Source organism: Schistocerca americana, chromosome 4 (genome assembly GCF_021461395.2).
Source record: "Schistocerca americana isolate TAMUIC-IGC-003095 chromosome 4, iqSchAmer2.1, whole genome shotgun sequence".
Taxonomy (NCBI): Eukaryota; Metazoa; Arthropoda; class Insecta; order Orthoptera; family Acrididae; genus Schistocerca; species Schistocerca americana.
Window position 1 is genome coordinate 226,447,667 of NC_060122.1, and position 23,972 is coordinate 226,471,638.

Genomic DNA, 23,972 nt, shown 5'->3' on the forward strand with positions numbered 1-23,972 from the left:
TATTTAAGTGGAACTTTTTGGAAGAAAATTAATGTTGTTCTTGTGAAACCCTCTTCGATAAATTTAGGAAATCAGTATTCTAGGTAGACTGTGCAACAGTCTCAACGCCTTAGTTGCATTTATGGATCAGGATATATACAGGGTGGTCCATTGATAGTGACCGGGCCAAATATCTCACGAAATATGCGTCAAACGAAAAAACTACAAAGAACGAAACTCGTTAGTTTGAAGGGGGTAACCAGATGACGCTATGGTTGGCCCGCTAGATGGCACTGCTATAGGTCAAACGGATATCAACTGCGTTTTTTTAAGTAGGAGCCCCCATTTTTATTACATATTCGTGTAGTACGTAAAGAAATATAGATGTTTTAGTTGGACCACTTTTTTCGCTTTGTGATAGATGGCGCTGTAATAGTCACAAACGTATAAGTACGTGGTATCACGTAACATTCCGCCAGTGCGGACGGTATTTGCTTCGTGACACATTGCCCGTTTTAAAATGGACCGTTTACCAATTGCGGAAAAGGTCGATATCGTGTTGATGTATGGCTCTTGTGATTAAAATGCCCAACAGGCGTGTGCTGCTCGATATCCTGGACGACATCATCCAAGTGTCCGGACCGTTCGCTGGATTGTTACGTTATTTAAGGAAACAGGAAGTGTTCAGCTACCAGCGACACATTCGTAATTTGCTCGCGGCTAAGAAACGCCGGGACTGGCGACAGACATGCGCCCATTTAAATGCTACCCTCCCACTCAACTCGTCCAAGTTCTGGTCGGCCTTCCGTCGCCTTACCGGAACTAAACCCTCCCCCTATTATCCTCTTCTCCATGATGATCACCCTTTCCCTGACACCCTTAGTAAGGCCAATCACTTTGCCTCCTACCTCTCCGACGTATTTCCCATCCCCGATGATCCCCAGTTCGATTACTCCCTCTTCCCGGATATCCACGATCGAACTGACACCTCTGTCCCTCCCCTCGCTCCTAGTTTCCAGTACTTAGACAACATTGCACACACGGAACTCAATGCCCCTATCACTACACAGGATCTCATTGATACACTCCGCACAAAACGCAACACCGCTCCTGGTCACGATCATGTCACCTACCGTCACCTTCGCGAAGCTCCTGTCTCTTTCCTCTCCACCCTGGCCAGGCTCTACAATGTAGTCCTGTCCACCGGTTACTACCCCGACCTGTGGAAAACCTCCCATATCCTCATGTTCCTTAAACCTGGCAAACCGCCGTCTGCTGTCTCCTCCTACCGTCCCATCAGCCTTACCTCGGTCTTCAGCAAGACCCTGGAATCTATCCTCACCCGACGCATCCACCAGCATCTCCGCCAGCACCGCCTCCTTCCCGTTACCCAGTGTGGCTTTCGACCGTCCTTCTCTTCCGACGACCTTCTCCTTCACCTCACTCATCTCCTTTCCGAACAGCTTTATTCCCGTCGCTCTGCAATTTTCCTCTCCCGGGACCTCGAACGTGCTTATGACCGTGTATGGCATTCCGGTCTCCTCTTCAAGCTCCAAACATTTGCCCTTCCCATTAACTACGTCCGTCTGATCGGCTCCTTTCTCTCCCGCCATCCTTCCTATGTCACCATTTATAACTCAGATTCCTACACCTTTTTCCCTCCGCCGGTGTGCCCCAAGGCTGCGTCCTCTCCCCCCTTCTGTACCTTTTGTACAAGGCGGACATGCCGCCGCCGTCAGCCCCCATCCACCTTCTCCAGTTTGCCGATGACACCGCCTTCCTTGCCCTTGCCCCCACCCTACAGCGCTCCCAACACCTTCTCCAATCCCATCTTGACCGGTTCACCCCTTGGTGCAACCAGTGGTTGCTCAAGGTCAATCCCTCCAAAACCCAGGCGATCATTGTATGCAAAACCACCCCTTCCTTCCGCCTCCTTGATTTCTATATCACCATCTATGGTCGTCCTATCGCCCTCACTCCCACCCTTAAGTACCTTGGCGTCACCCTCGACCGTCGCCTCTCCTGGACTCCCCACCTCCGGACAATCCAAGTCAAGGCACGCTCCCGACTCAGTCTCCTCAAGCTCCTCTCCGGCCGTACGTGGGATCTGGACCCATCCACCATTCTCCACACCTATAAATCCCTCATCTGCCCTATCCTTTGTTATGCCCATCCGGCTTGGATCTCCGCCCCCCCTACTTTTTACAAATCCCTCCAAATCCTTGAACGCCATGCTCTCCGCCTCGCCTATTGCATCCGTCTCCCCTCCCCTATGCGGCTCCTGTACGATCTCATCCCCTTCCCCCACCTCCTCCTTTTCCTTGAAAGGATATGGATCCTGTACACCTCCCGTAAACTCGATCCTCCTCACCCGCTCGTCTCCCCGATCCTCTCCCACCCTCGCCCGCTGCTGCACCTGTATTCCCACATCCCACCCGGTCTCCATCTCTCCACCCTCCTTACCCTCTCCCAAGGTGGCTTCCGCCAGCTCCCCCTCCCTGATGATGTCCTCCTCCCCTCCATCTACCCCTCCTACCAACTTTGATCCTCCCACCCTCTTCCTGTATCTGTTCCTTTGGGCACCCTCCATCCCTCCTCCCCTTCTCCCCACTCCTCCCGCGGGCCTCCCATCCCCTGTCCTTCTACTCCTCCTCCCATCTCCTCAGCCATTGGCATCTCTGTTCTCCCCTCTCCACCCTCTCCACCCGCCCTCACCCTTCTTCCCCTCTTGGCAGGTCCCTGGACTCGCACATGCTACGTGGACTTTCGCGCGCCGGAGATCTTCGCCATCTGTGTCTCGTGTGTGTGACGTCGTTTTGTGTCCGCCGTCCCGCTTCCACGTTCACTTGTGCCGTCGGATTCATCAGTGCTATGTGCGCCGTGTCAACGTGTTTTCAGTGTCGTTTTCGTCGCGTGTGAACGGCTCCGTGTTTTCTGTGTATCTGTGACCACTATTTTTTGCCCATCACTCTATTCATTTTAAATTCTCCGTTCTTGTACTGTTATTGTCACCACTATGGCTGAAGAGCGGCGTAGCATGCCGCTGCCAGCCTACCTGATTGTTCAGGTGTTAAAATAACAATAAAGTAAAAAAAAAAGTTCAGCCACATGTGAAACGTCAGCCACGACCTGCAACAAATAATGATGCCCAAGTAGGTGTTGTAGCTGCTGTCGCGGATAATCCGCACATCAGTAACAGACAAACTGCGCGAGAATCGGGAATCTCAAAAGCGTCGGTGTTGAGAATGCTACATCAACATCCATTGCACTCGTACCATATTTCTATGCATCAGGAATTGCATGGCGACGACTTTGAACGTCGTGTACAGTTCTGCCACTGGACGCAAGAGAAATTACGGGACGATGCCAGATTTTTTGCAAGCGTTCTATTTAGCGACGAAGCGTAATTCACCAACAGCGGTAACGTAAACCGGCATAATATGCACTATTGGGCACGGAAAATCCACGATTGCTGCGACAAGTGGAACATCAGCGACCTTGGCGGGTTAATGTATGGTGCGGCATTATGGGAGGAGGGATAACTGGCCCCCATTTTATCGATGGCAATCTTAATGGTGCAATGTATGCTCATTTACTACGTAATGTTCTACCAATGTTACTACAAGATGTTTCGCTGCATGACAGAATGGCGATGTACTTCCAACATGATGGATGTCTGGCACATAGCTCGCGTGCTGTTGAAGCGGTATTGAATAGCATATTTCATGACAGGTGGATTGGTCGTCGGAGCACCATACCATGGCCCGCACGTTCACCGGATCTGACATCCCCGAATTTCTTTCTGTGGGGAATTGAAGGATATTTGCTATCGTGATCCCCCGACAACACCTGACAACATGAGTCAGTGCATTGTCAATGCATGTACGAACATTACGGAAGGCGAACTACTCGCTGTTGAGAGGAATGTCGTTACATGTCCCGCCAAATGCATTGAGGTTGACGGACATCATTTTGAGCATTTATTGCATTAATGTGGTATTCACCGCTAATCACGCTGTAACAGCATGCGTTCTCAGAAACGTTCACCATGGTACATCTATCACATTGGAACAACCGAAATAAAGTGTTCAAACGTACCTACGTTCTGTATTTTAATTTAAAGAACCTACCTGTTACCAGCTGTTGGTCTAAAATTGTGAGCCATATGTTTGCGACTATTACAGCGCCATCTGTAACAACGCGAAAGAAGCGGTCAAAGTAAAACATTCATATTTCTTTACGTACTGCATGAATATGTAATAAAAAAAGGGGGTTCCTATTTAAGAAAACGCAGTTGATATCCGTTTGACCTATGGCAGCGCCATCTACCGGGCCAATTATAGCGTCTTCTGGGTTCCCCCTTCAAGCTAGACAAGTTTCGTTCTTTGTAGTTTTGTCGTTTGACGCTTATTTCGTGAGATATTTGGCCCGGTCACGATCAATGCACCACCCTGTATAGGATAGCATAAGAGGAATTAGAGCGCTTACCAGGACACATAAACGGATGTAACAAAAGTCGTGAGATGTCTTCTAATATCGTGTTGGATCTCCTTTTGCTTGGCGTAGTGCAGGAACTCGACGTGACATGGACTCAACAAGTCACTGAAAGTCCTCTGCAGGAATACGGAGCCAAGCTGCCTCTATAGCCGTCCACAACTGCGAAAGTGGGGCCGTTGCAGGATATTGTGCACGAACTGACACCTCTCGATTACATCTACATCTACATGATTACTCTGCCATTCACAATAAAGTTCCTGGTAAAGGGTTCAATGAACCACCTTCAAGCTGCCTCTCTACCGTTCCACTCTCGAACGGCGCGCGGGAAAAACGAGCACTTAAATTTCTCTTTGTGAGCCCTGATTACTCTTATTTTTTCGTGATGATCATTTCTCCCTCTGTAGGTGGGTGCCAACAGAATGTTTTCGCAATCGGAGAAGAAAACTGATGATTGAAATTTCATGAGAAGATCCCGTCGCTACGAAAAACGCCTTTGTTTTAATGATTGCCACTCCAATTCACGTATCATGTCTGTGGCACTATCTCCCCTGTTTCGCGATTATACAAAACGACCCGCCCTTCTTTGTACTTTTTCGATGTCATCCGTCAGTCCCACTTGATGCGGATCCCACACCGCACACCAATACTCCAGAATAGGGCGGACAAGCGTGGTGTAAGCAGTCTCTTTAGTAGACATGTTGCACCTTCTAAGTGTTTTGACAATGAATCGCAGTCTTTGGTTTGCTCTACCCAAGACAGTATCTATGAAATCGTTCCAATTTAAGCTATTTGTATTTGTAATCCCTAAGTATTTAGTTGAATTTACAATCTTCAGATTTGTATGACTTATCGCGTAATGAAAATTTAGTGGATTTCTTTTAGTACTCATGTGAATAACTTCACACTTTTCTTTATTCAGGGTCAATTGCCACTTTTCGCACTATACAATTTGCAATTCGTTTTAGTCATCTGATGACTTTATAATACAACGACAGCATCATCTGCAAGCAATCTAAAACGGCCACTAAGATTGTCTCCTATATCGTTAATATAGACCAGGAACAATAGAGGTCCTTTAACGCTTCCTTGGGGAACGCCGGATATTACTTCTATTTACTCGTTGACTTTCCGTCTATTACTATGAACGGTGACCTTTCTGACAGGAAATCACGAATCCACTCACACAACTGAGATATTCCATAGACACGCAGTTTGGTTAGAAGACGCTTGTGAGGGACTGTGTCGAAAGCCTGGAAATCTAAAAATATGGAATCAATTTGACATCCCCTGTCGATAGCACTCATTACCTCATGAGTAGTCAGAAAGTTATGTACCTCTTCTTTCACCTCGTCGTCGGAGCTGAATCGCTTTCCGGTGTCAAGTATGCCCAGGTTTCGTCACCCATGACAATCGAGTCCAGAAAGTTGTCGTCCGCAGCTCGTGGTCGTGCGGTAGCGTTCTCGCTTCCCGCGCCCGGGTTCCCGGGTTCGATTCCCGGCAGGGTCAGAGATTTTCTCTGCCTCGTGATGACTGGGTGTTGTGTGATGTCCTTAGGTTAGTTAGGTTTAAGTAGTTCTAAGTTCTAGGGGACTGATGACCATAGATGTTAAGTCCCATAGTGCTCAGAGCCATTTTGAACCTCATGAGTATAAAGAGCTGGTTGTGTTTCGTAAGAACGATATTTTCTGAATCCGTGCTGACTATGTGTCAATAAAAAATCATTTTCTACAATGTACTTCATAATGTTCTAATGCAGTATATGTTCCAAAACCCTACAGCAAATCGACGTTAGTGATATGGGCCTGTAATTAAACGGATTACTCCTACTTCCCTTTTTGGGTACTGGTGTGACTTGAGCAATTTTCCAGTCTTTAGATACGGATCTCTCTGTGAGCGAGCGGTTGTATATAATTGCGAAATATGGAACTATTGTATCAGCATACTCTGAGGGGAACCTGACTGGTGTACGATCTGGACCAGAAGCCTTGCCTTTATTAAGTGATATAAGCTGCTTTCCGACACTGAGGATATCTACTTCTACGCTTCTCGTCATGGCAGTTGTTTTGATTGGAATTCAGGAATATTTACTTCGTCTTTTTTAGTGAAGGAGTTTCGGGAAACCGTGTTTAATAACTCTGCTTTAGTAGTACTATCATCAGTGACTTCACCGTTGTTATCGCACAGTGAAGGTATATTGCATCTTGCCACTGGTGTGCTTGATGTATGACCAGAATTTCTTTGGGTTTTCTGCCAGATTTCGAGATAGAGGTTCGTTATGGGAATTATTAAAAGCATCTCACATTGAAGTACGCTCTATATTTCGAACTTCTGTAAAACTTTGCCAGTCTTGGGGATTTTGCATTCTTTTAAATTTGGCATGCTTTTCTCGCTCCTTCTGCAACAGCGATCTGACCCGTTTTGTATACCATGGGGGATCAGTATCATCCCTTATTAATTTATGTAGTATATATCACTCAACTGTTGACATTGTTTCTTTGAAATCATCCCACAACTTTTCTACGCTTACATGACCAGATCGGAAGGAGTGAAGACTGTCTCTTAAAACGGCGTTAAGAGCATTTTTATCAGTTTTTTTAAAAAATATATATACTTTGCGTTTCATTTTGATGGTTGTAGGTGTTACGGCATTCAGCCTAGCAGCAACTGCCTTGTGGTCGCTAACCCCTGTATTCGTCACGATACTCACAATTTGTCGAGGATTATTTGTTGCTAAGAGGTCAAGTATGCTTTCGCAACCATTTACGCCTCGAGGCTGCTCATGAACTAATTGTTCAAAATAATTTTCTGAGAAAGCATTCAGTACAATTTGGGATGATGTTTTATGCGTGCCGGGGGCTTTAAACGTTTAATTTTTCCAGCATATCGAGGGTAGATTGAAGTCACCACTGTATGAGTGGGGTACCCATTTGAAATGAGACTCAAGTTTTCTTTGAACTGTTCAGCAACTATCGCTTCTGAGTCGGGGGCTCGGTAAAACGATCCAATTAATAGTTTTGCCCGATTTTCAAGTATAACCTCTACCCATACTATTTCGCAGGAACTATCTACTTCAATTTCACTATAAGGCAAACTACTTCTGACAGCAATAAATACTACACCATCAATTGTATTTAATCTGTCCTTTCTGAACACTGTTAGATCGTTTGAAAAAATTTCGCCTGAACTTATTACGTCCCAACTCTGCCCATCTGGGTGGCCACATTATTTGCTCGAATTGTCCAGAATGTGCTTCAAACCAGTCGCGAACAACTGTGGCCCACTGACATGGCAAATCGTCACCTATAAAAATTCCAGTGTTGTTTGGGAACATGAAGTCCATGAATGGATGCAAATGAAGCATCGGAACATAACCATTTCCAGTCAATAGTTGGTTCAGTTGGACCAGAGGACCCAGTCCACTCCGTGTAAAAACAGACACAGCATTAGGGAGCGACCACCAGCTTGCACAGTGCCTTGTTGACAACTTGGGTCCATGGCTTCGGGGGGTCTGCGCCACACTCGAACCCTATCATCGACTCTTACCAACTGAAATAGGGACTCATCTGACCAGGCTACGGCTTTCCAGTCGTCTAGTATTCAATCGGTATGGTCGGTCACCAGCCCAGAAGAAACGCTGCAGGCGATGTTGTGTTTTTAGTAAAGGCACTCACGTCGGTCGTCTGTGGCCACAGCCCGTTAAAACCAAATTTCGCCACGCTGTTCTAACGGATACCTTCATCGTACGTCCCACATTAATTTCAGCGATTATTTCACGCCGTGTTGCTTGTCTGTTAGCACTGACAGCTCTATGTAAAGGCCGCTGCTTTCGGTCGTTAAGTGAAGGCCGCCGGCCATCGCATTTTAAGTGGTTACAGATGATACCGGAAATTTGGTGTTCTCGGCACCCTGTTGATACTGTGGATCTCGGAATGTTGAATTCTTTATTTCCGAAATGGATTGTCCCAAGCGTCTAGCTCAAACTGCCATTCCAAGTTCAAAGTCTGTTAATTCACGTTGTGTGGCCTGAATCACGCCGGAAACCTTTGCCATGAATCACCTGACTACAAATGATAGTGCTGCCAACGCACTGCCCTTTTATACCTTATGTAAGCGATACTACCGCCCTCTATACATGTGCATATCGCTATCCCACGACAATTTGTCACCCCAGTGTGAACAGGCACTTTCCTCCCCCCCCCCCCCCCCCCCCCCTGAAATGCGTCAGTCAAGTGAAGGATTGCCACGCCTGATGTATTACTGCTATTGATTCGATTAATGATAATCTATATCATGTTAAGACCGATTCATGATGATAATATGGCTGATATCGTTGATTGCAGTGACCAAGCGACTATCACATGCCTTTATTTCACTCTAGCTATGTGGGTAATTGCACGTCCTATATTTGTTGTGTTGTAAGAATATGATGGAGTTTCGGGTGGGCCTCATGGTAGGAGTGGGCAGGACTCGCTGGCGAACGGCGATCATGCCCGGGAGATCCTTGGGGGGGGGGGGGGGGGGGGGGGAGGGAGGGGGGGAGATTAGCAGGCTTGTAGCAGGGAATGGTGACCAGGACACTGACAGAGATAAGTATGTTACTCTGTGCCCATGCACTGACTGCCAGATAGGTGTTTACAGCTCCCATATTGTCTGCCTCGGCATCAGCAAGGCACGTGCAGTCATGATTTCGCGAAGTGTCGTCATGCGGTGGGCAGTGCTGAACGCTGGTTAAAACGCCCAGCATAATGAACGTGTTGCATGATCAGTGGGTGGAAATAAAATATTGTTATAGGTCTGCCTCTCTGTTCAAAGAACAGCTTGGTGAAATGTTGTGTTTGCTGCCAACGGTTTTCGCTGGCTGAGAGATACTTATCTTTGCTTTCCTGTGGGAAGTTTGGCAGCTGTTTATTGCTAAAAGTTTTTTCTTCTCCCCTTGTGGCTTGAGGAAGAGCGACAGCTGGAACCAACTCCGCGTGGATTGAGAATTTCTCTCTCCTGCAAAGCAGGAAAAAAGTTCACTGGGAACACTAGAATAAATATGTCCGCAAATGTGAGTTTAGGTGGCTGTTTTCTAGAAATTTCCAATGTGGGAAAACAGCCCACTGGTCAACGTAAAATGATAGCTTAGAAGTGGGAGTTTGGAACTCTGTTTTCTCAGAACTGTATAAGTGGGAGGGCAGCTTAAGCATAACTTATGAAACATTTGCTAGATAGGGCGCTGGACCGCTGTTTAAAGACAAAGTGTGAGTGCCCAAAGCTTAGTGGAGACTTACAATTGGCGAAGTACCTTTTACTTGGTTTTTGTGCAGGGCACTCTGGATGGAGACGTGAAAGCTGATACACGAAGTTTGGGAACATGGAGAAGGAGACGCTCTGAGGATATTCTGACTTTGAAGAAGCGGCAGAAGGCAAGCTTGCATTTTGTGGACCACCTATACACAATGGCTGATGAACAGTAGTTAGTAGCAGGCCTGGCCGTGGAGGGTTCGACTCACAAATTTGTTAACTATGGCGAGAATATCTGGTAGCGAGGGCTATCCAAGAAGCACTTAGGAGCTCTTGGGCTATTGCTTTTAAACTTGGTTAGGTCCTGTAATTTTAAATTTGGTAAGGTACTCAGGGGCTCACCCATGACTACGCCGGCTTTTTCATTATCATGTGCCTTTCATAGATCTTTCTGACATGATCCGGGCAATCGCTGCACTCTCATACACGTGTATGCTTTTTCGAGAGTGTCGAGTTGAGACGATAGTTACTCCTATCTCACTTCTTCCTTCCGGGCTTGGCCAAGTTAACCTAGCTGGTTTAAATTGTTTTCTATGTTCATAGCTGGCACTTTCTCTCGTGTATGTCCGAAGGAATAATGCATCGTACTTCAGGACAACGCAATATCGTATTTATCTGCCGATACCGAGCAAGCGACTTCCAGTTAAAAAGTCTTCCCTGTTCGGCAATATGCATAAAGGATGGACGACTACAGGTTGTAGATACGTAGTTGACGGCGTCTGGAGGCTTTGGTCTGGCCGTGAGTCATACTCAAATAGACTAATGATAAGGCGATTCCTCGCAATAAGCGAGAAATCCGGGTTCGAGTCCCACTCAATCACAAACTTTCATTGTCGTCATTCCATTGCACAGCGCTTTGTTGGCCTTATTCCCAACTGCGATTACACTTCATGTATTTCATAACGGCTGCAGTCGGCGCAGTGCTCGTAGAAATATTGCTTTATGGCGTTCTCTCACTTCTTCTTTGTCAGTCACATTAATGTGTAATTTATGTCTTTTGTACCTATGTATGTGACCGTGACGAGTCATTACAATAAAATGGGGTCAAATTGGGCCAAGACTTTTAATTCTGCAGTTAGATGAAGCTTCTTCTAATTAAGTAAACCTTTAATCCTTTTTTTAAGAACCTACACCAGGCACTCCTTTACAAGGGCCATTCTATTCGTATGGATCAATCCATTAAATGGCAGATTCATGTCCATTTCTGCGTTCATGATGAGCAACATATCTCTTAGTCGGCCTAACTGGTGCAGACCATTGTAGCAACCAAAAGGCTTGTTAGCTCGGTTTGCTTCACACACCATACCAAATGTAAAGCCTTATAGACTGAGATGCTAAACTTTTTTCTTGAAATTAGCGGCGCGAAACTAGTTACGTAAATGGCTGTCAACACAGCGACATCAGTGTACACTTCAGATTCAATGTTTTATGAATGCACAATCACCGTTTTGTCTCTGGAATGAAAGTCGTGGCAGTTACATTGGTAGTGGCAGAGATCAGGCTTGTCTTCTTGAAATATGCAAAAAAAAAAAAAGACCAAACTTGTATGACTTCGTGACTGTATAAAGAAAAGAGCCACCTCGGTTGCTCACTGACGAAATTTTGGTAAATTACTTCAAAGGGTACTTCAGTTTTTAACAAATGGAGATTTTTTTCATTCCCCATGTCGCATTCCGAAGTCGTCCCCTCTTCAGTGTGGTTTCTTAATTTCGTCAATCCTTTGATGCTCATATCACGAAAACTTGCCTGAATTTCACCACTAAGTAACACTTTGTTCTTGTAATGAACTGATCACATGGCATCGATGGCCAGGAGTCCCTACCTGGAGAAGTTCGGCCGTCGATTTGCATAGCTTTTCAGCTGACGTCACACTGTGCGACTTAAATGACAATTATGATAAAGTAATGATGAGGACAACACAATACCAAGTCCCCGATCGGAAAACAATCTCTAACCCAGACGGGAATCAAACCAGGGCCCGTTGCGTGACAGTCAGAAGCGCTGACCTCTCAGCTAAGGAGGCGGAGTCCTTGTAACGGTTATCATTAACGTCCCACAAGCGACCACCCAAAAACCCAATCTCACATTTCCCCACTCCATTTTGCATTTACTGAAAGACTGACTAGCCCAGAAACACAAGCAACTAATAGTTTCGTGTCGCGAATCAAACAATGTCGTAAACGACTTTCGGCATTGATAGCCGGGCATGCGCAGTTTCTAGCAGTACAGTTTTGAAACTCTACTTCGAAACGTACTATCTCCGTGAAAACTACGCTTATAATAACACAATCGAGTTGCAATGTAACACTGGTGGAAATACTCTCCCCGTCCCCTCGCATGTACTGTACAGTGGTCCGTGGAATAATGCATGTGTAGTTGCTAAGCTTATAAGTAATTCAACTGAACGTCTACCTGCACTTTGTTGGAAATCTCCTTACGATTGACGGCTACGAATGAAGTAGTGGAACAAGGCTCACATGGAAGGCAGGATATGCATTAGGGCCAGTTCCAAGAGACCTGCAGCTGTAGCAACCGTCTGTCGTCGCCAGACCTCCAATCCCACCATAATAACACTTTCCGCTTGCACTAAGCTTCAATTTCATTTTTTCATTTCTTACGGGTGCGGGATTTGTAACTTTAGTTGTTGTTACAGTTGTTTGTTGTGTAATAACAACAAGTTAATTATAAGTCTAGCGGTCTGTTTGCTGTCATGAAACGAAATGGGCGACTCAGCTGTTGGTGGAGCATCAGGCGTAAAAAGTGGCTTAAATTACACTGAGGTGACAAAAGTGATGGGATAGCGATATGAACGTATACAGAGGGTGGAAGTATCGCGTGCACATGCTATAAAAGGGCAGTGCACTGTAGGAGCTATCATTTGTACTCAGGTGATTCATGTGAAAAAGTGTCCGACGTAACTATGGCAGCACGACAGGAATTAACAGACCTTGAATGTGGGATGGTTGTTGGAGCTAGATGCATGGGTGATTCTATTTCGGAAATCGTTAGGGAATTCAATATTCCGAGATCCACAGTGTCAAGAGTGTACCGAGAGTACCAAATTTCAGGCATTACTTCTAAACACGAGCACACAGTGACCGACTGCCTTCCCTTAACGACCGAGAGCAGCGGTGTTTGCGTAGAGTCGTCAGTACTAACAGATAAGTAAAACTGCGTTAAGCAACCACAGGACTTAATATGGGATGTGCGACGTACGCATCCGTAAGGACATTTCGGCGAAATTTGACGTTAATGGCCAGTGGCAGCAGACGTCCGACGCGAGTGCCTTTGCTTGCAGCACATCGTCTGCAGTGTCTCTCCTGGGCTCGTCACCACATCGGTTGGTCTCTAGACGACTGGAAATCCGTGGCCTGATCAAATGAGACCGATTTCAGGTGGTAAGTGCTGATGATGGGGCTCGGGTGAGACGCCGATCCCATGAAGCCATGAGCCCAAGTTGTCAACACAGTACTGTGCAAGCTGGTGGTGGCTCCATAATGGTGAGGAATGTGTTTACATGGAATGGACTGGGTCCTCTGGTCCAACTGAACCGATTATTGACTGTAAATGGTTATGTTCGGCTACTTGAAAACCGTTTGCAGTCATTCATGGACTTCATGTTCCCAAACAACGATTGAATTTTTACGGGTGACAATTTGCAGTTTCCGTGGGCCACAGTTGTTCGCTACTGATTTGAAGAACATTCTGGACAATTCGGGCGAATGATTTCGGCCACACGGATCGCCCGACAAGAGACGTAACCGAGAGGTCAGTTCGTGCATGATACCCTGCGTTGGAAATGTTGTGGCTTGGCAAGACAGCCAAGCCACTATGAGGAAGCCGAAAGGCACGTGTTTAAGCTCACGCAGGCTGGCGTGAGGTCTGGAACAGGTCAGGGAATTTATAGTAGCAAAGAACGTACGTAACTACCGGAATACTTAACTTTAATTCATAATTGGTGAACATCGCTCTTGACGGTACATGTTTTACAGCATCAATAGAAACTGGTAATGGCGCCTTGCTAGGTCGTAGCAAATGACGTAGCTGAAGGCTATACTAACTATCGTCTCGGCAAATGAGAGCGTAATTTGTCAGTGAACCATCGCTAGCAAAGTCGGCTATACAACTGGGGCGAGTGCTAGGAAGTCTCTCTAGACCTGCCGTGTGGCGGCGCTCGGTCTGCAATCACTGATAGTGGCGACACGCGGGTCCGACGTATGCTAACGGACCGCGGCCGATTTAAAGGCTACCACCTAGCAAGTGTGATGTCTGGCGGTGACACCACAGGAAACACTTTCGCATTTATCGAAAGCTATAGAGACAGTATCGCTCAGTATTTCTACAGGGGGCTTCCAACAACTTGTTGAGTTCCTGCCACGTCGAACTGCTGCAGTACACCGGGGAAAAGGAGGTCCGACACGATATTAGGAGGTATCCCACTACTTCTGTCACCTCAGAATACCTCTTGACAGAGATCGCTGGCGGAGCTCCAGTTTGGACTAGGTGAAAATATGACTTAGTCTTCAGATTTCATTCTCGTAATGTATTCTATCTTCGATAACAAACAAATATTCGGTAACGGTACAGGAAATTCATTTCGTAAACTTTCCATGCATCAGCTTAAAAATATATTGAAAATAAACTTAAAATGAGAAAATACTCTTCTAGAGTACACTGGTGCAGTTCCATATTTGTAAGTCGAAAAGTTTGTAATTATGACCAAGTTTAATGGTATTTAAGGTAACGTGTGTTTCGTGTGAGTTGCGGCAACTCCGTTCCGTGCCTCTGCCTGCTCCAGCAGAAGTGTCAAAAAAAAAAAAAAAAGTGTGTGAAATCTTATGGGACTGAACTGCTAAGGTCATCAGTCCCTAAGCTTACACACTACTTAACCTAAATTACCCTAAGAACAAACACACACACACACACACACACACACACACACACACACACCCATGCCCGAGGGAGGGCTCGAACCTCTCCCGGGACCAGCCACATAGTCCATGACTGCAGCCCCTAGACCGCTCGGCTAATCCCGAGCGGCGCAGAAGTGTCAGTTCTAAAGTTATTTCGAACAGAGCAGCCTTCCCTTTCGTCCTTATGGTGGTGGCATCGCTTTGAGATGTAGGCTGAGTGAGCGACTGAAGGTGTTTGGGAGACATTCTGCCCCATAACTGGTCAGCTGCGTACTCCAACTTGAGAAGATTGATGGGAGCCTGGTTTAAGGCATCCAAAAGTCGCTACATGGCACTCTACAGCAGTGCTTCTCCAACTTTTCCTGATGGAGACACCCTTGTAATACGTGCAATTCCACGGCACACTCTTTCTGTAATATTAATAAGTGAGATTCTGTTGTAACAAATGAAGGGCTTATTTTTCAATATTGGTACAAGTCCATTATTGTTCATTCTGAGATACAGAGTCCTAAAATTAAATGAGCGCTGAAAAATCTGCAGTTGAGATACCAGAAATAATCAAGCATATGGCTTCTTGCTAGAGATGAACCTTTCTTTCTGTTTGTTCAAAAATGATTCAAATGGCTCTGAACACTATGGGACTCAACTTCTGAGGTCATCAGTCCCCTAGAACTCAGAACTACTTAAACGTAACTAACCTAGGGACATCACACACATCCATGCCCGAGGCAGGATTCGAACCTGCCACCGCAGCGGTCTCGCGGTTCCAGACTGTAGCGCCTAGAACCGCTCGGCCACTTAATTTCAGAAGCATTATAGGCAGAAAAGTGGAGGTAATGGACTTGCACCACTATTGAAATAAGCCCTTCAAATGATATTTTAAAATTTCTTTGATTTCAGTATTTCATTTCTATGTACGAAATAATTATACGTCATACACTTTTCAAAGATACAAAACTTATCAGTAGTATTATGAATTTAGTGACTCACGTGGGTTTGACGAGCATTACACATCTATCTTATATTGGCTCAGATGTAGGACAAATTCGCTCATATTTCCGCGTCTAACATTCTCAAACTTCCAGTTTTAACTATTTTTATATTAGCCTTAATAGAAAACGCGCTTTCACAAGAAAAACTGCAGCAAAATGATGAGTGCTCTTTTACGTATGTGAGCGTAATTTTGCTAAACAGAAATCCAGAAATTGCATCAATCTGGTTCTTGGTACACAGTTTTAATGTGCGGTTGTTCTTCAGGTCTGTCAATTCCTCCTCTTCAGCAAGTTGATTTTACAAGTACTGCTTAATATCTAGTGTTGGGCAACATCCATCCAACCTCATTTTCAATTGCACTAAACAGGCATGAATCAATGATTGAATTTTGTTACTAACTGCACATTTAGATGTCAATGGAAACACTTCAAATTACTTTCTTTTGTTTTTCTCATTCATACCTCGACTTCACCTCTCAAGGTTGCAGTTTTTGTCTGTAGCACTAAGGAGAGTTGCACCCTTACCGTGTAGGCTAGAATTTGTCTTGCTGAGTATTTCAAATAAATCAGAAACGAAACCTAGTTTTGTGCTCCAGAGCTCGTGTTTTAATGCATCCACAAACTAGGTTTTGTTTTCTTTCTCAAATAACTACAGCATTGCATGCTTAAGTCCATGCACATGACCAAGTTTTCTCCCTCTAGATAGCCAGTGGACTTGGTCTAAAGGAAGACCTATAAGCGTAAATAACCAGCCACAACAAAGATTTAATGAAGGTCAGGACAAGCCAGTAGGTATATAATGAACACGGCAGAAATAGGATTTTTTTCTTGTATTTGGTAAGCGAGATATTCTTATCATACCTGAGACAATTTGGGAGCAATGGACGATGCAATATCTGTGGGATGATGTAGGGGAACAAAGAGACGCTCACGATCAAATAGTCTGTTGCCGTGTCATTCACTGGCGAGAGATGGCAGACGTATTAGGGATGCTTCCAAACGGAAATGCTAAACTATCTGTCCAGATCGTGCCTGACGGCAAGTTTTCTTCAGTGTACTCATACCCAGCAATCAGGGAATACCAACGTGTACAGCGACCTACCTTTCCAGGCGACTACTAATTGCGCACTATAGCAAGGCACTCGGCGCGATGGTTAATGGTAGTTGCAGAGTCTTGGACCGATCTTTCCTTATTTAGGGTAGCTAAAAAACTTAGCCGAGCAGGCAATACACCATATACCAACACTGTCACTTCTCTGTACGGATTTTTGCTTTCCACGTCATTAACTCTGCATGACATGCTAATCTCGTTGTTGTCTGCTAATGAAGTCACGCTGGCTGCGAGGGAAACCTGTCACTGGCGGTCGAGTACGTTTGATTTGTATCGTTTCACCAAAACTCCATTAGCCACCGCGTCTTGTGTCTTCAAGGAGAGTGCGGATAATAGTTTCACATGCTTCGTGGACACAATCAGTACTAAAACCATATAGTGTGACGTCCTAAGAGAAGATGTACACGTGTACGACGCTTGATTTTATAATCCAAAGCGACAAAGGTGATTTCGTGTAGCACAGCTGCTCATATATGTTGCAAAACAGCTTTGAATGGGCAATGAATTTTCTGCACTGTTAACAATCCTCAATCGTCAGCAGAGCCTCTTTGCATCAACATGTCACTCTGGTGGCAGCTACTTTTTCCAATTCGGTGGTCTCTATGTACACGTAAAAAACCGAGTGTCTGCACGCTTTTGGAGACAGAGTTTCCCATATCTTGGGAAAATTCAGTGGTACCTCGGGGCCTGGCTCATTGTTCACCTAACCATCACGCTCACTCCCAGTGTGAGGTCTGAGTTGCCAATCTTTTCTCCCTGCCGGTAGGAACTCTCTCTCTCTCTCTCTCTTTCTTGCTTTCTGTCTGTCCTCTCTCTCTGTCTCTCTTTCTCTTTCTCCAATACAACAGCTATCTATAGCACAAAAAAAGAGTACTTTACTGGATGTTTCAAGAAGGTTCATCCAATTTCACAAGTTTACATCTCTTACACGAATTAAGATTGAAACTTGGGATTAGCTTTAACTTACTTATATGAACTACAAAGTTTTTATATTCGAAAGAACAATCCGCTTTTCATGTGTGTATATTTTATATACATACAGGTACAACCTTGGGGAACTTTATAGAATAATGTTAAGGATCAACGTTTTCACTTACCTATAACAAACGTTCAATTAGCCTTCTACCAGATGCATGACATATATCCAGATGATATTAAAACTTATCCCATACTTTTGTGATATCTCTGAAGTTGCTGAAATCACTGCACTTGCTATGAGTTGTTGCAGGAGGACGCCCATACACTGACGGAAAGAAAATCACAAGACCAAGAAGGAGTAGCGCGACATAAACGAAAGTTGGTAGGCGTATTTCTACATCTGAAAGAATATGTGTACTAAAATTTCGCGCTATCCGCATAAGAGTAGCGCTAGTAGGGCCACTGTGAGAATGCATATCAGATTTGCTTCAAATACACGCTGCAACGGTCGTGAGTGTTAGATAGCTTTGAGACTGGACTTCGTGAGCTGATGTTAGTCAAGAATGTCTTTGAAGCGACAAAAGACGCCATTATCAGCACCTCACTGAATTTGAATGAGGTCGTGTAATAGGGCTACGCAGGTTCGAATCCTGCCTCGGGCATGGATGTGTGTGATGTCCTTAGGTTAGTTAGGTTAAAGTAGTTCTAAGTTCTAGGCGACTGATGACCTCAGAAGTTAAGTCCCATAGTGCTCAGAGCCATTTGAACCAATAGGGCTACGAGAAGCTGGATGCTCCTTCTGCGATATTGCAGAAGGACTTCGCAGGAATATAGCTACTATACATGATTGCTGGTACCGGTGACACGAGAATGTACAGTCGCAATAAGACCGAGCTCCGGACGACCACGTGGCACTACCGAGAGGGAAGACCATCGAGTTCGGCGTATGGCTCATTTTTCTGCATCTGCGGTAGTAATTTGAGCAGCAGTTGCATCATAGTGACACGAAGAACTGTTACAAATCGGTTACTTCAAGGGCCGCTCCGAGCCAGTGAGCCTGTAGAGTGCATTCCGCTGGCCCCGAACGAACTCCATTTGTGACTTCAGCGTCAAGCGAGAGCTCATTGGATGGCAGGGTGGATGTCTGCTGTGTTTTCTGGTGAACGCTGTTTCTGCCTTGGTGCCAGCGATGGCAGTGTGTTGGTCAGAAGGAGACGTTTTGCAACCAACCTATCTGTGTGCTAAATACACTGGACCGACACCTGGAGTTATGGTCTGGGGTGCGATTTCGTCTGAAGGCAGCAGCACTCTCGTGGTTACCCCAAGCACCCTGACTGAAAAATTGTACGCCAGTCTGGTGATTCGATATGTTGTTCTGCCGTTGCTGTACAACGTCCCAGAGGGTGTTTTCCGACAGGAAAACACACTTCTGACTCAACACGCTCTACAGAGTGTCGACGTGTTGTTTGCCCTGCTCGATCACCAGATCTGTCTCCAGTGGAGCACATATGGGGCATCATCGGGCTATTACTACAGCGTCATCCACAACTAGCATTAACAGGCTCTATATTGACCGACCAAATGCCACAGGCATGCAACTCCGTCCAACAAACTGATATCTGGCACCTGTACAACATAATGCATGCACGTTTGCACGCTTACGTTCATCATACTGGTGGTTACACCGGTTATTAATATATTAGGATTCCACATTTGCAATGGCTTATCTCGCACTAACATTAACTTGTGATCCTGCAACGTCAGTCACTTAAATATGTAACTTAGAGAAATGTATTCCAGAAATTTCATTACTCAACATTAATTATTTTTTTGTGTTGCGATTACTTTCCGTCAGTGTAGATGGAGTTTTTCACAAACCCCCAGAAAAAATCAGATATTGTGAGTTCTGGTGCCCTTGGAGGCCAGTGGTGCTGTGCAAGGTCGGTACACTCCTTACGCTGCAGGATGTATAGTGCCGCACAGTTTTGTAGCGTAATTACACTTGAGGAATGGAGAACTAAAGCGTCTTTGTGGCTGTGTCATTGTAATTTCGACGCACATCGTGTAATGAACGAGTGTGCGGGGGAACACGCTAGTTGCACTAGGGATTCCTCTACTGCCAACCTCGTGAACAGGTGACTTACAACTGGCTCCAAAGTAAACTTTTGGTTTCGTTGAGTAAGTTAAAATTTACTCCAAGCTCCCACCTATATGGAAATGAAATGTCGTGTGGCTAGGGCCTCCTGTCGGCTAGGCTGGTCGCCTGGTGCAAGTCTTTTGAGTTGACGCCACTTCGGCGACTTGCGTGTCGATGGGGATGATATGATGATGAAAACAACACTACGCCCACTCCTTGAGAGGAGAAAACCTCCGACCCAGCCGGTAATCGAACCCATGCCCCTTTGCATAGCATTCGGCCGAGCTGACCACTCAGCTATCGAGGCGACACCTGCATTCATGTAAAAGATATACACTGATCAGCCAAAACATTATGACCACTGCCCACCGCGACTTTGGATGCTGCCTGGTGGCGTTGCATGCGCGTGACTCGGTAACAAAAGTATGTATGCGGAGCAGACACGGACGGAGGATCACCCAAGCGAAGATATGGCCTGCTGATGGGGAAATCCATTGCGATAAGCGACTTTGAAAAAGGCCAGATGATTATTATTACGCAGACCCTGTGGACGATTATCTCGAAAACGGTAAAGCTGGTCGAATGTTCACGTGCTACTGTCGTGAGCATCTACGGAAGGAGGTAGAAGGACAGTGACACTAACACTAGGTGATAAATGGTTGGACGTCCACAATTCTTCACAGAAAGTGCTGTAAAGTGGGATAGATATCTGTGACATCTCTGTCGGAAGAGCACAATGCTGGTGCATGCACAAGTGTTTTTCGAGCACACCGTTCATCGTACATTGTTGAACACGGCGGTCCGCACCAGACCACCTCTACGTGTTCACACGTGGACCCAACGACATCAACAATTACGATTGCTGTGGGCACGGGACCATTAGGATTCGACCGTCGACCAATGGAACTGTGTTGGCTCTTCAGGTGAATCACATTTTTGCTAAACTAGATCTCAGACGCAGGATGGTGGGAGCAGTATTATGTTACGGGAGACATTCTCCTGTGCTTGCTTGGGACGTGTGGTAGTAATTGAAGACACGCTGACAGCTGCGAACCACCTGCATCCCTTCGTGCATGATATCTTTCCCAACGGCGATGTCATCTTTCAGCAGTATAATTGTCCGGGTCTCGGCGCCAAAACCGTGCTACAGTAGTTTGAGAAGCATTACAGTGAACTCACGTTGAAGTCTCGGCGACCAAATTCTCCTGACGTAAATCCTATGGAACCCACCTGGGTCGGTATCGGACTCCATCACCGCGTGCGGAAATCAGCAGCCTGTTATTTACGCGAATTACATGACCTGTGCGTAGACGTTTAATGGAACATACCTACACAAACCTACCTACACACTGCCGGATCCATGATAAGCAGAATGAGTGGTGCCTTCCGTTGCAAAGACGGACGAACAAGCTATTAAGTAGGTGGTCATAATACAGGGTGATTCAAAAAGAATACCACAACTTTAAAAATGTGTATTTAATGAAAGAAACATAACATAACCTTCTGTTATACATCATTACAAAGAGTATTTAAAAAGGTTTTTTTCACTCAAAAACAAGTTCAGAGATGTTCAATATGGCCCCCTCCAGACACACGAGCAATATCAACCCGATACTCCAACTCGTTCCACACTCTCTGTAGCATATCAGGCGTAACAGTTTGGATAGCTGCTGTTATTTCTCGTTTCAAATCATCAATGGTGGCTGGGAGAGGTGGCCGAAACACCATATCCTTAACATACCCCCATAAGAAAAAATCGCAGGGGGTAAGATCAGGGCTTCTTGGAGGCCAGTGATGAAGTGCTCTGTCACGGGCTGCGAACAAATGCTTGCTGGATGCATGCATTTCGAACGAAGTATGGTGTTAAACCTCCTGATAGGTGGTGTATTAAACGTTGGTATAAACACGCTGAACAACTGTCGTCGATTCACTTCTGCCGTACTCAATAACACAAAAAGCTTTCTGTTGAGCGGTCGCCATCTTAGCATCAACTGACGCTGACGCCTAGTCAACAGCGCCTCAAGCGAACAAATGTACAACTAAATGAAACTTTATAGCTCCCTTAAGTCGCCGACAGACAGTGCTTAGCTCTGCCTTTTGTCGTTGCAGAGTTTTAAATTCCTAAAGTTGTGGTATTCTTTTTGAATCACCCTGTATTTTGGGTCATCAGTGTAATGTTGTGAAATCGGATGAATGTTAATTAATGCCATCAATGTTCGTACTATTAGCAGTTAACTCTCATAAGCTACACAATGGATTACCACCAAAAAGATTTACCAGGACATCAAGAAACACCGCGGCTTTTAGAAAATAATGTCAGCACCCTGTAGTTTCACTGAATGCAGTTTATTAAAGAAGCACAATCTTTCTTCTTGCAGGCTTTGCCGTCAGTTGATGAAGTGTTCGAGAAATGCTACTGGCAGGGCCACCGTTTCAACTGCTCGAGTCTGTTCTTCCTGCAGCGGACAGAGATCGGCTTTTGCTACGCATTTAACTCACTCACATCGGAAAACAGGAGGCACTGGTAAGATCTGTGTGATACACGCAACATGATATTGTGTGTCATGTGTGTCAATTTTTGTCTCATTAAAAATGCTTAACAACAAGTTCTCCTCACAGCATTAAGAGATGCCTGCATGTAAGAAAGACATTTCGCTTCAAAAAGTCGACTGTTTTCGATAGGGTATTTTAGAATCACTATAATATCAATCAGTACCATATGCACACTTGCACAAGTCACGTCATGCGACAGATGGTCTCAGAGCGTGAGAATGGTGTGATGGGTAGGAGCCGTATCGTTCTGGAACCTATACAGTGCGAAGGAGCATAACTTTCATAATTTATATTTACTATTTGAATATTGATATACAGCTCCAACCGCGCTTCTGAAGTTACTTGCTCTGACAGTTCCATACGTAAAAACTAAATACAAATTCCAGTTAAAGTCGACTGTTAGCTGCTCCTACGAATCTACAATAAGTTTCCGAGAAGGCAACACGTACTTTAATGTGTCGATTGCGATTTCGAGCAAAAACTAAACGAACCGTTTAAAGTGTGATCTCGTGTAATCTATGAGATAATGTCAAGCATTTTGTTGTAACTTTTGCAGTTCTCTAGGAATATGTAGCTCCTGGAAACTCTGCCATGAGCATTGATACTGGAATGCCTCTCAGAACCTTTTTCTTGATTCTTTTGGCTCCATAATATAAACAAAAATCAGGTGGCGTCCTTAATATTCCTATTTTCGTTTTTAATAGCACTGAATTCTTTCCCACTTGACATTTCGTTATGTATTGTTTACCGCATGAACATTAGAGCCTACAACCAGGGGAGAAGAAACCAACAGGGACAATGGCTATGAATTATTCCAGTTGCGGTAGGAAAAGAGAGTGTTGACATTATTTACTAAAAGCCGCGGTGTTTCTTGATGTCCTGGTAAATCTTTTTGGTGGTAAGTGCTATATTCATGAACCCATTGTGTAGCATATGAGAGTTAACCGCCAATTAATTGATGGCATTAATTATTGCACGTAGCATTTCCTCCATTACCCTCGTATACTTTACAACAGGATCTTTCGTATTCAAAAACCATATAGCTTTTTAAATGTTTCCCTAGGTGACAAAAATGTGCCCCGTCAATTCGTTTCTCCTAAAGCTGCCCGTATAGCCTAAATTATGATTTCATTTCTGCCATAATTTCCTGTATCACAGAGAATGCTATGTTGATTCAAGCATTCATTCGGTCATGGTCCTGAAATCTGTCAGATTTGGAACATTCGACATCTACTCTTGTGCGTAGATATTATTCTCTCCACAATGATTTCACTCTCAGCCTCCTAACCTCTGCTAAAAATGTCACTACACAGTCATCAAAAAGGAAAGAAAAACTTCATGGGCGGCTTAGCTCTATGAAAGCGTTCAGCTTAAATTTAAACCTACATAATTCTTTTGTACCAAGTACTGGCTAAGTCCGTTAAGACTTCAATATGATCTTCAATTCTTGGCATAGGCTCATTTTCTCCACTTTATTATATTTTCCTCGAGTATCATCGACAGAAAATTACGGTTTCAGCGTTCAAATACACTCCAAGATATGGTAATACAATCCGAGATATGGTAAAATTTTTTTGATCTAAATT

General features: G+C 44.9%; 1 protein-coding gene across 1 annotated transcript in view; it reads left to right on the forward strand.

The window, feature by feature from the left end:
* The window catches only part of LOC124613365 (sodium channel protein Nach-like), a 100,178-nt gene that overhangs the window by 47,424 nt on the left and 28,782 nt on the right, over window positions 1-23,972 (forward strand). The window contains exon 4 of the mRNA XM_047142065.1: window positions 22,212-22,357. Within this exon, the coding sequence (XP_046998021.1) occupies window positions 22,212-22,357 (146 nt within the window). The remainder of the gene's footprint in view (window positions 1-22,211; window positions 22,358-23,972) is intronic.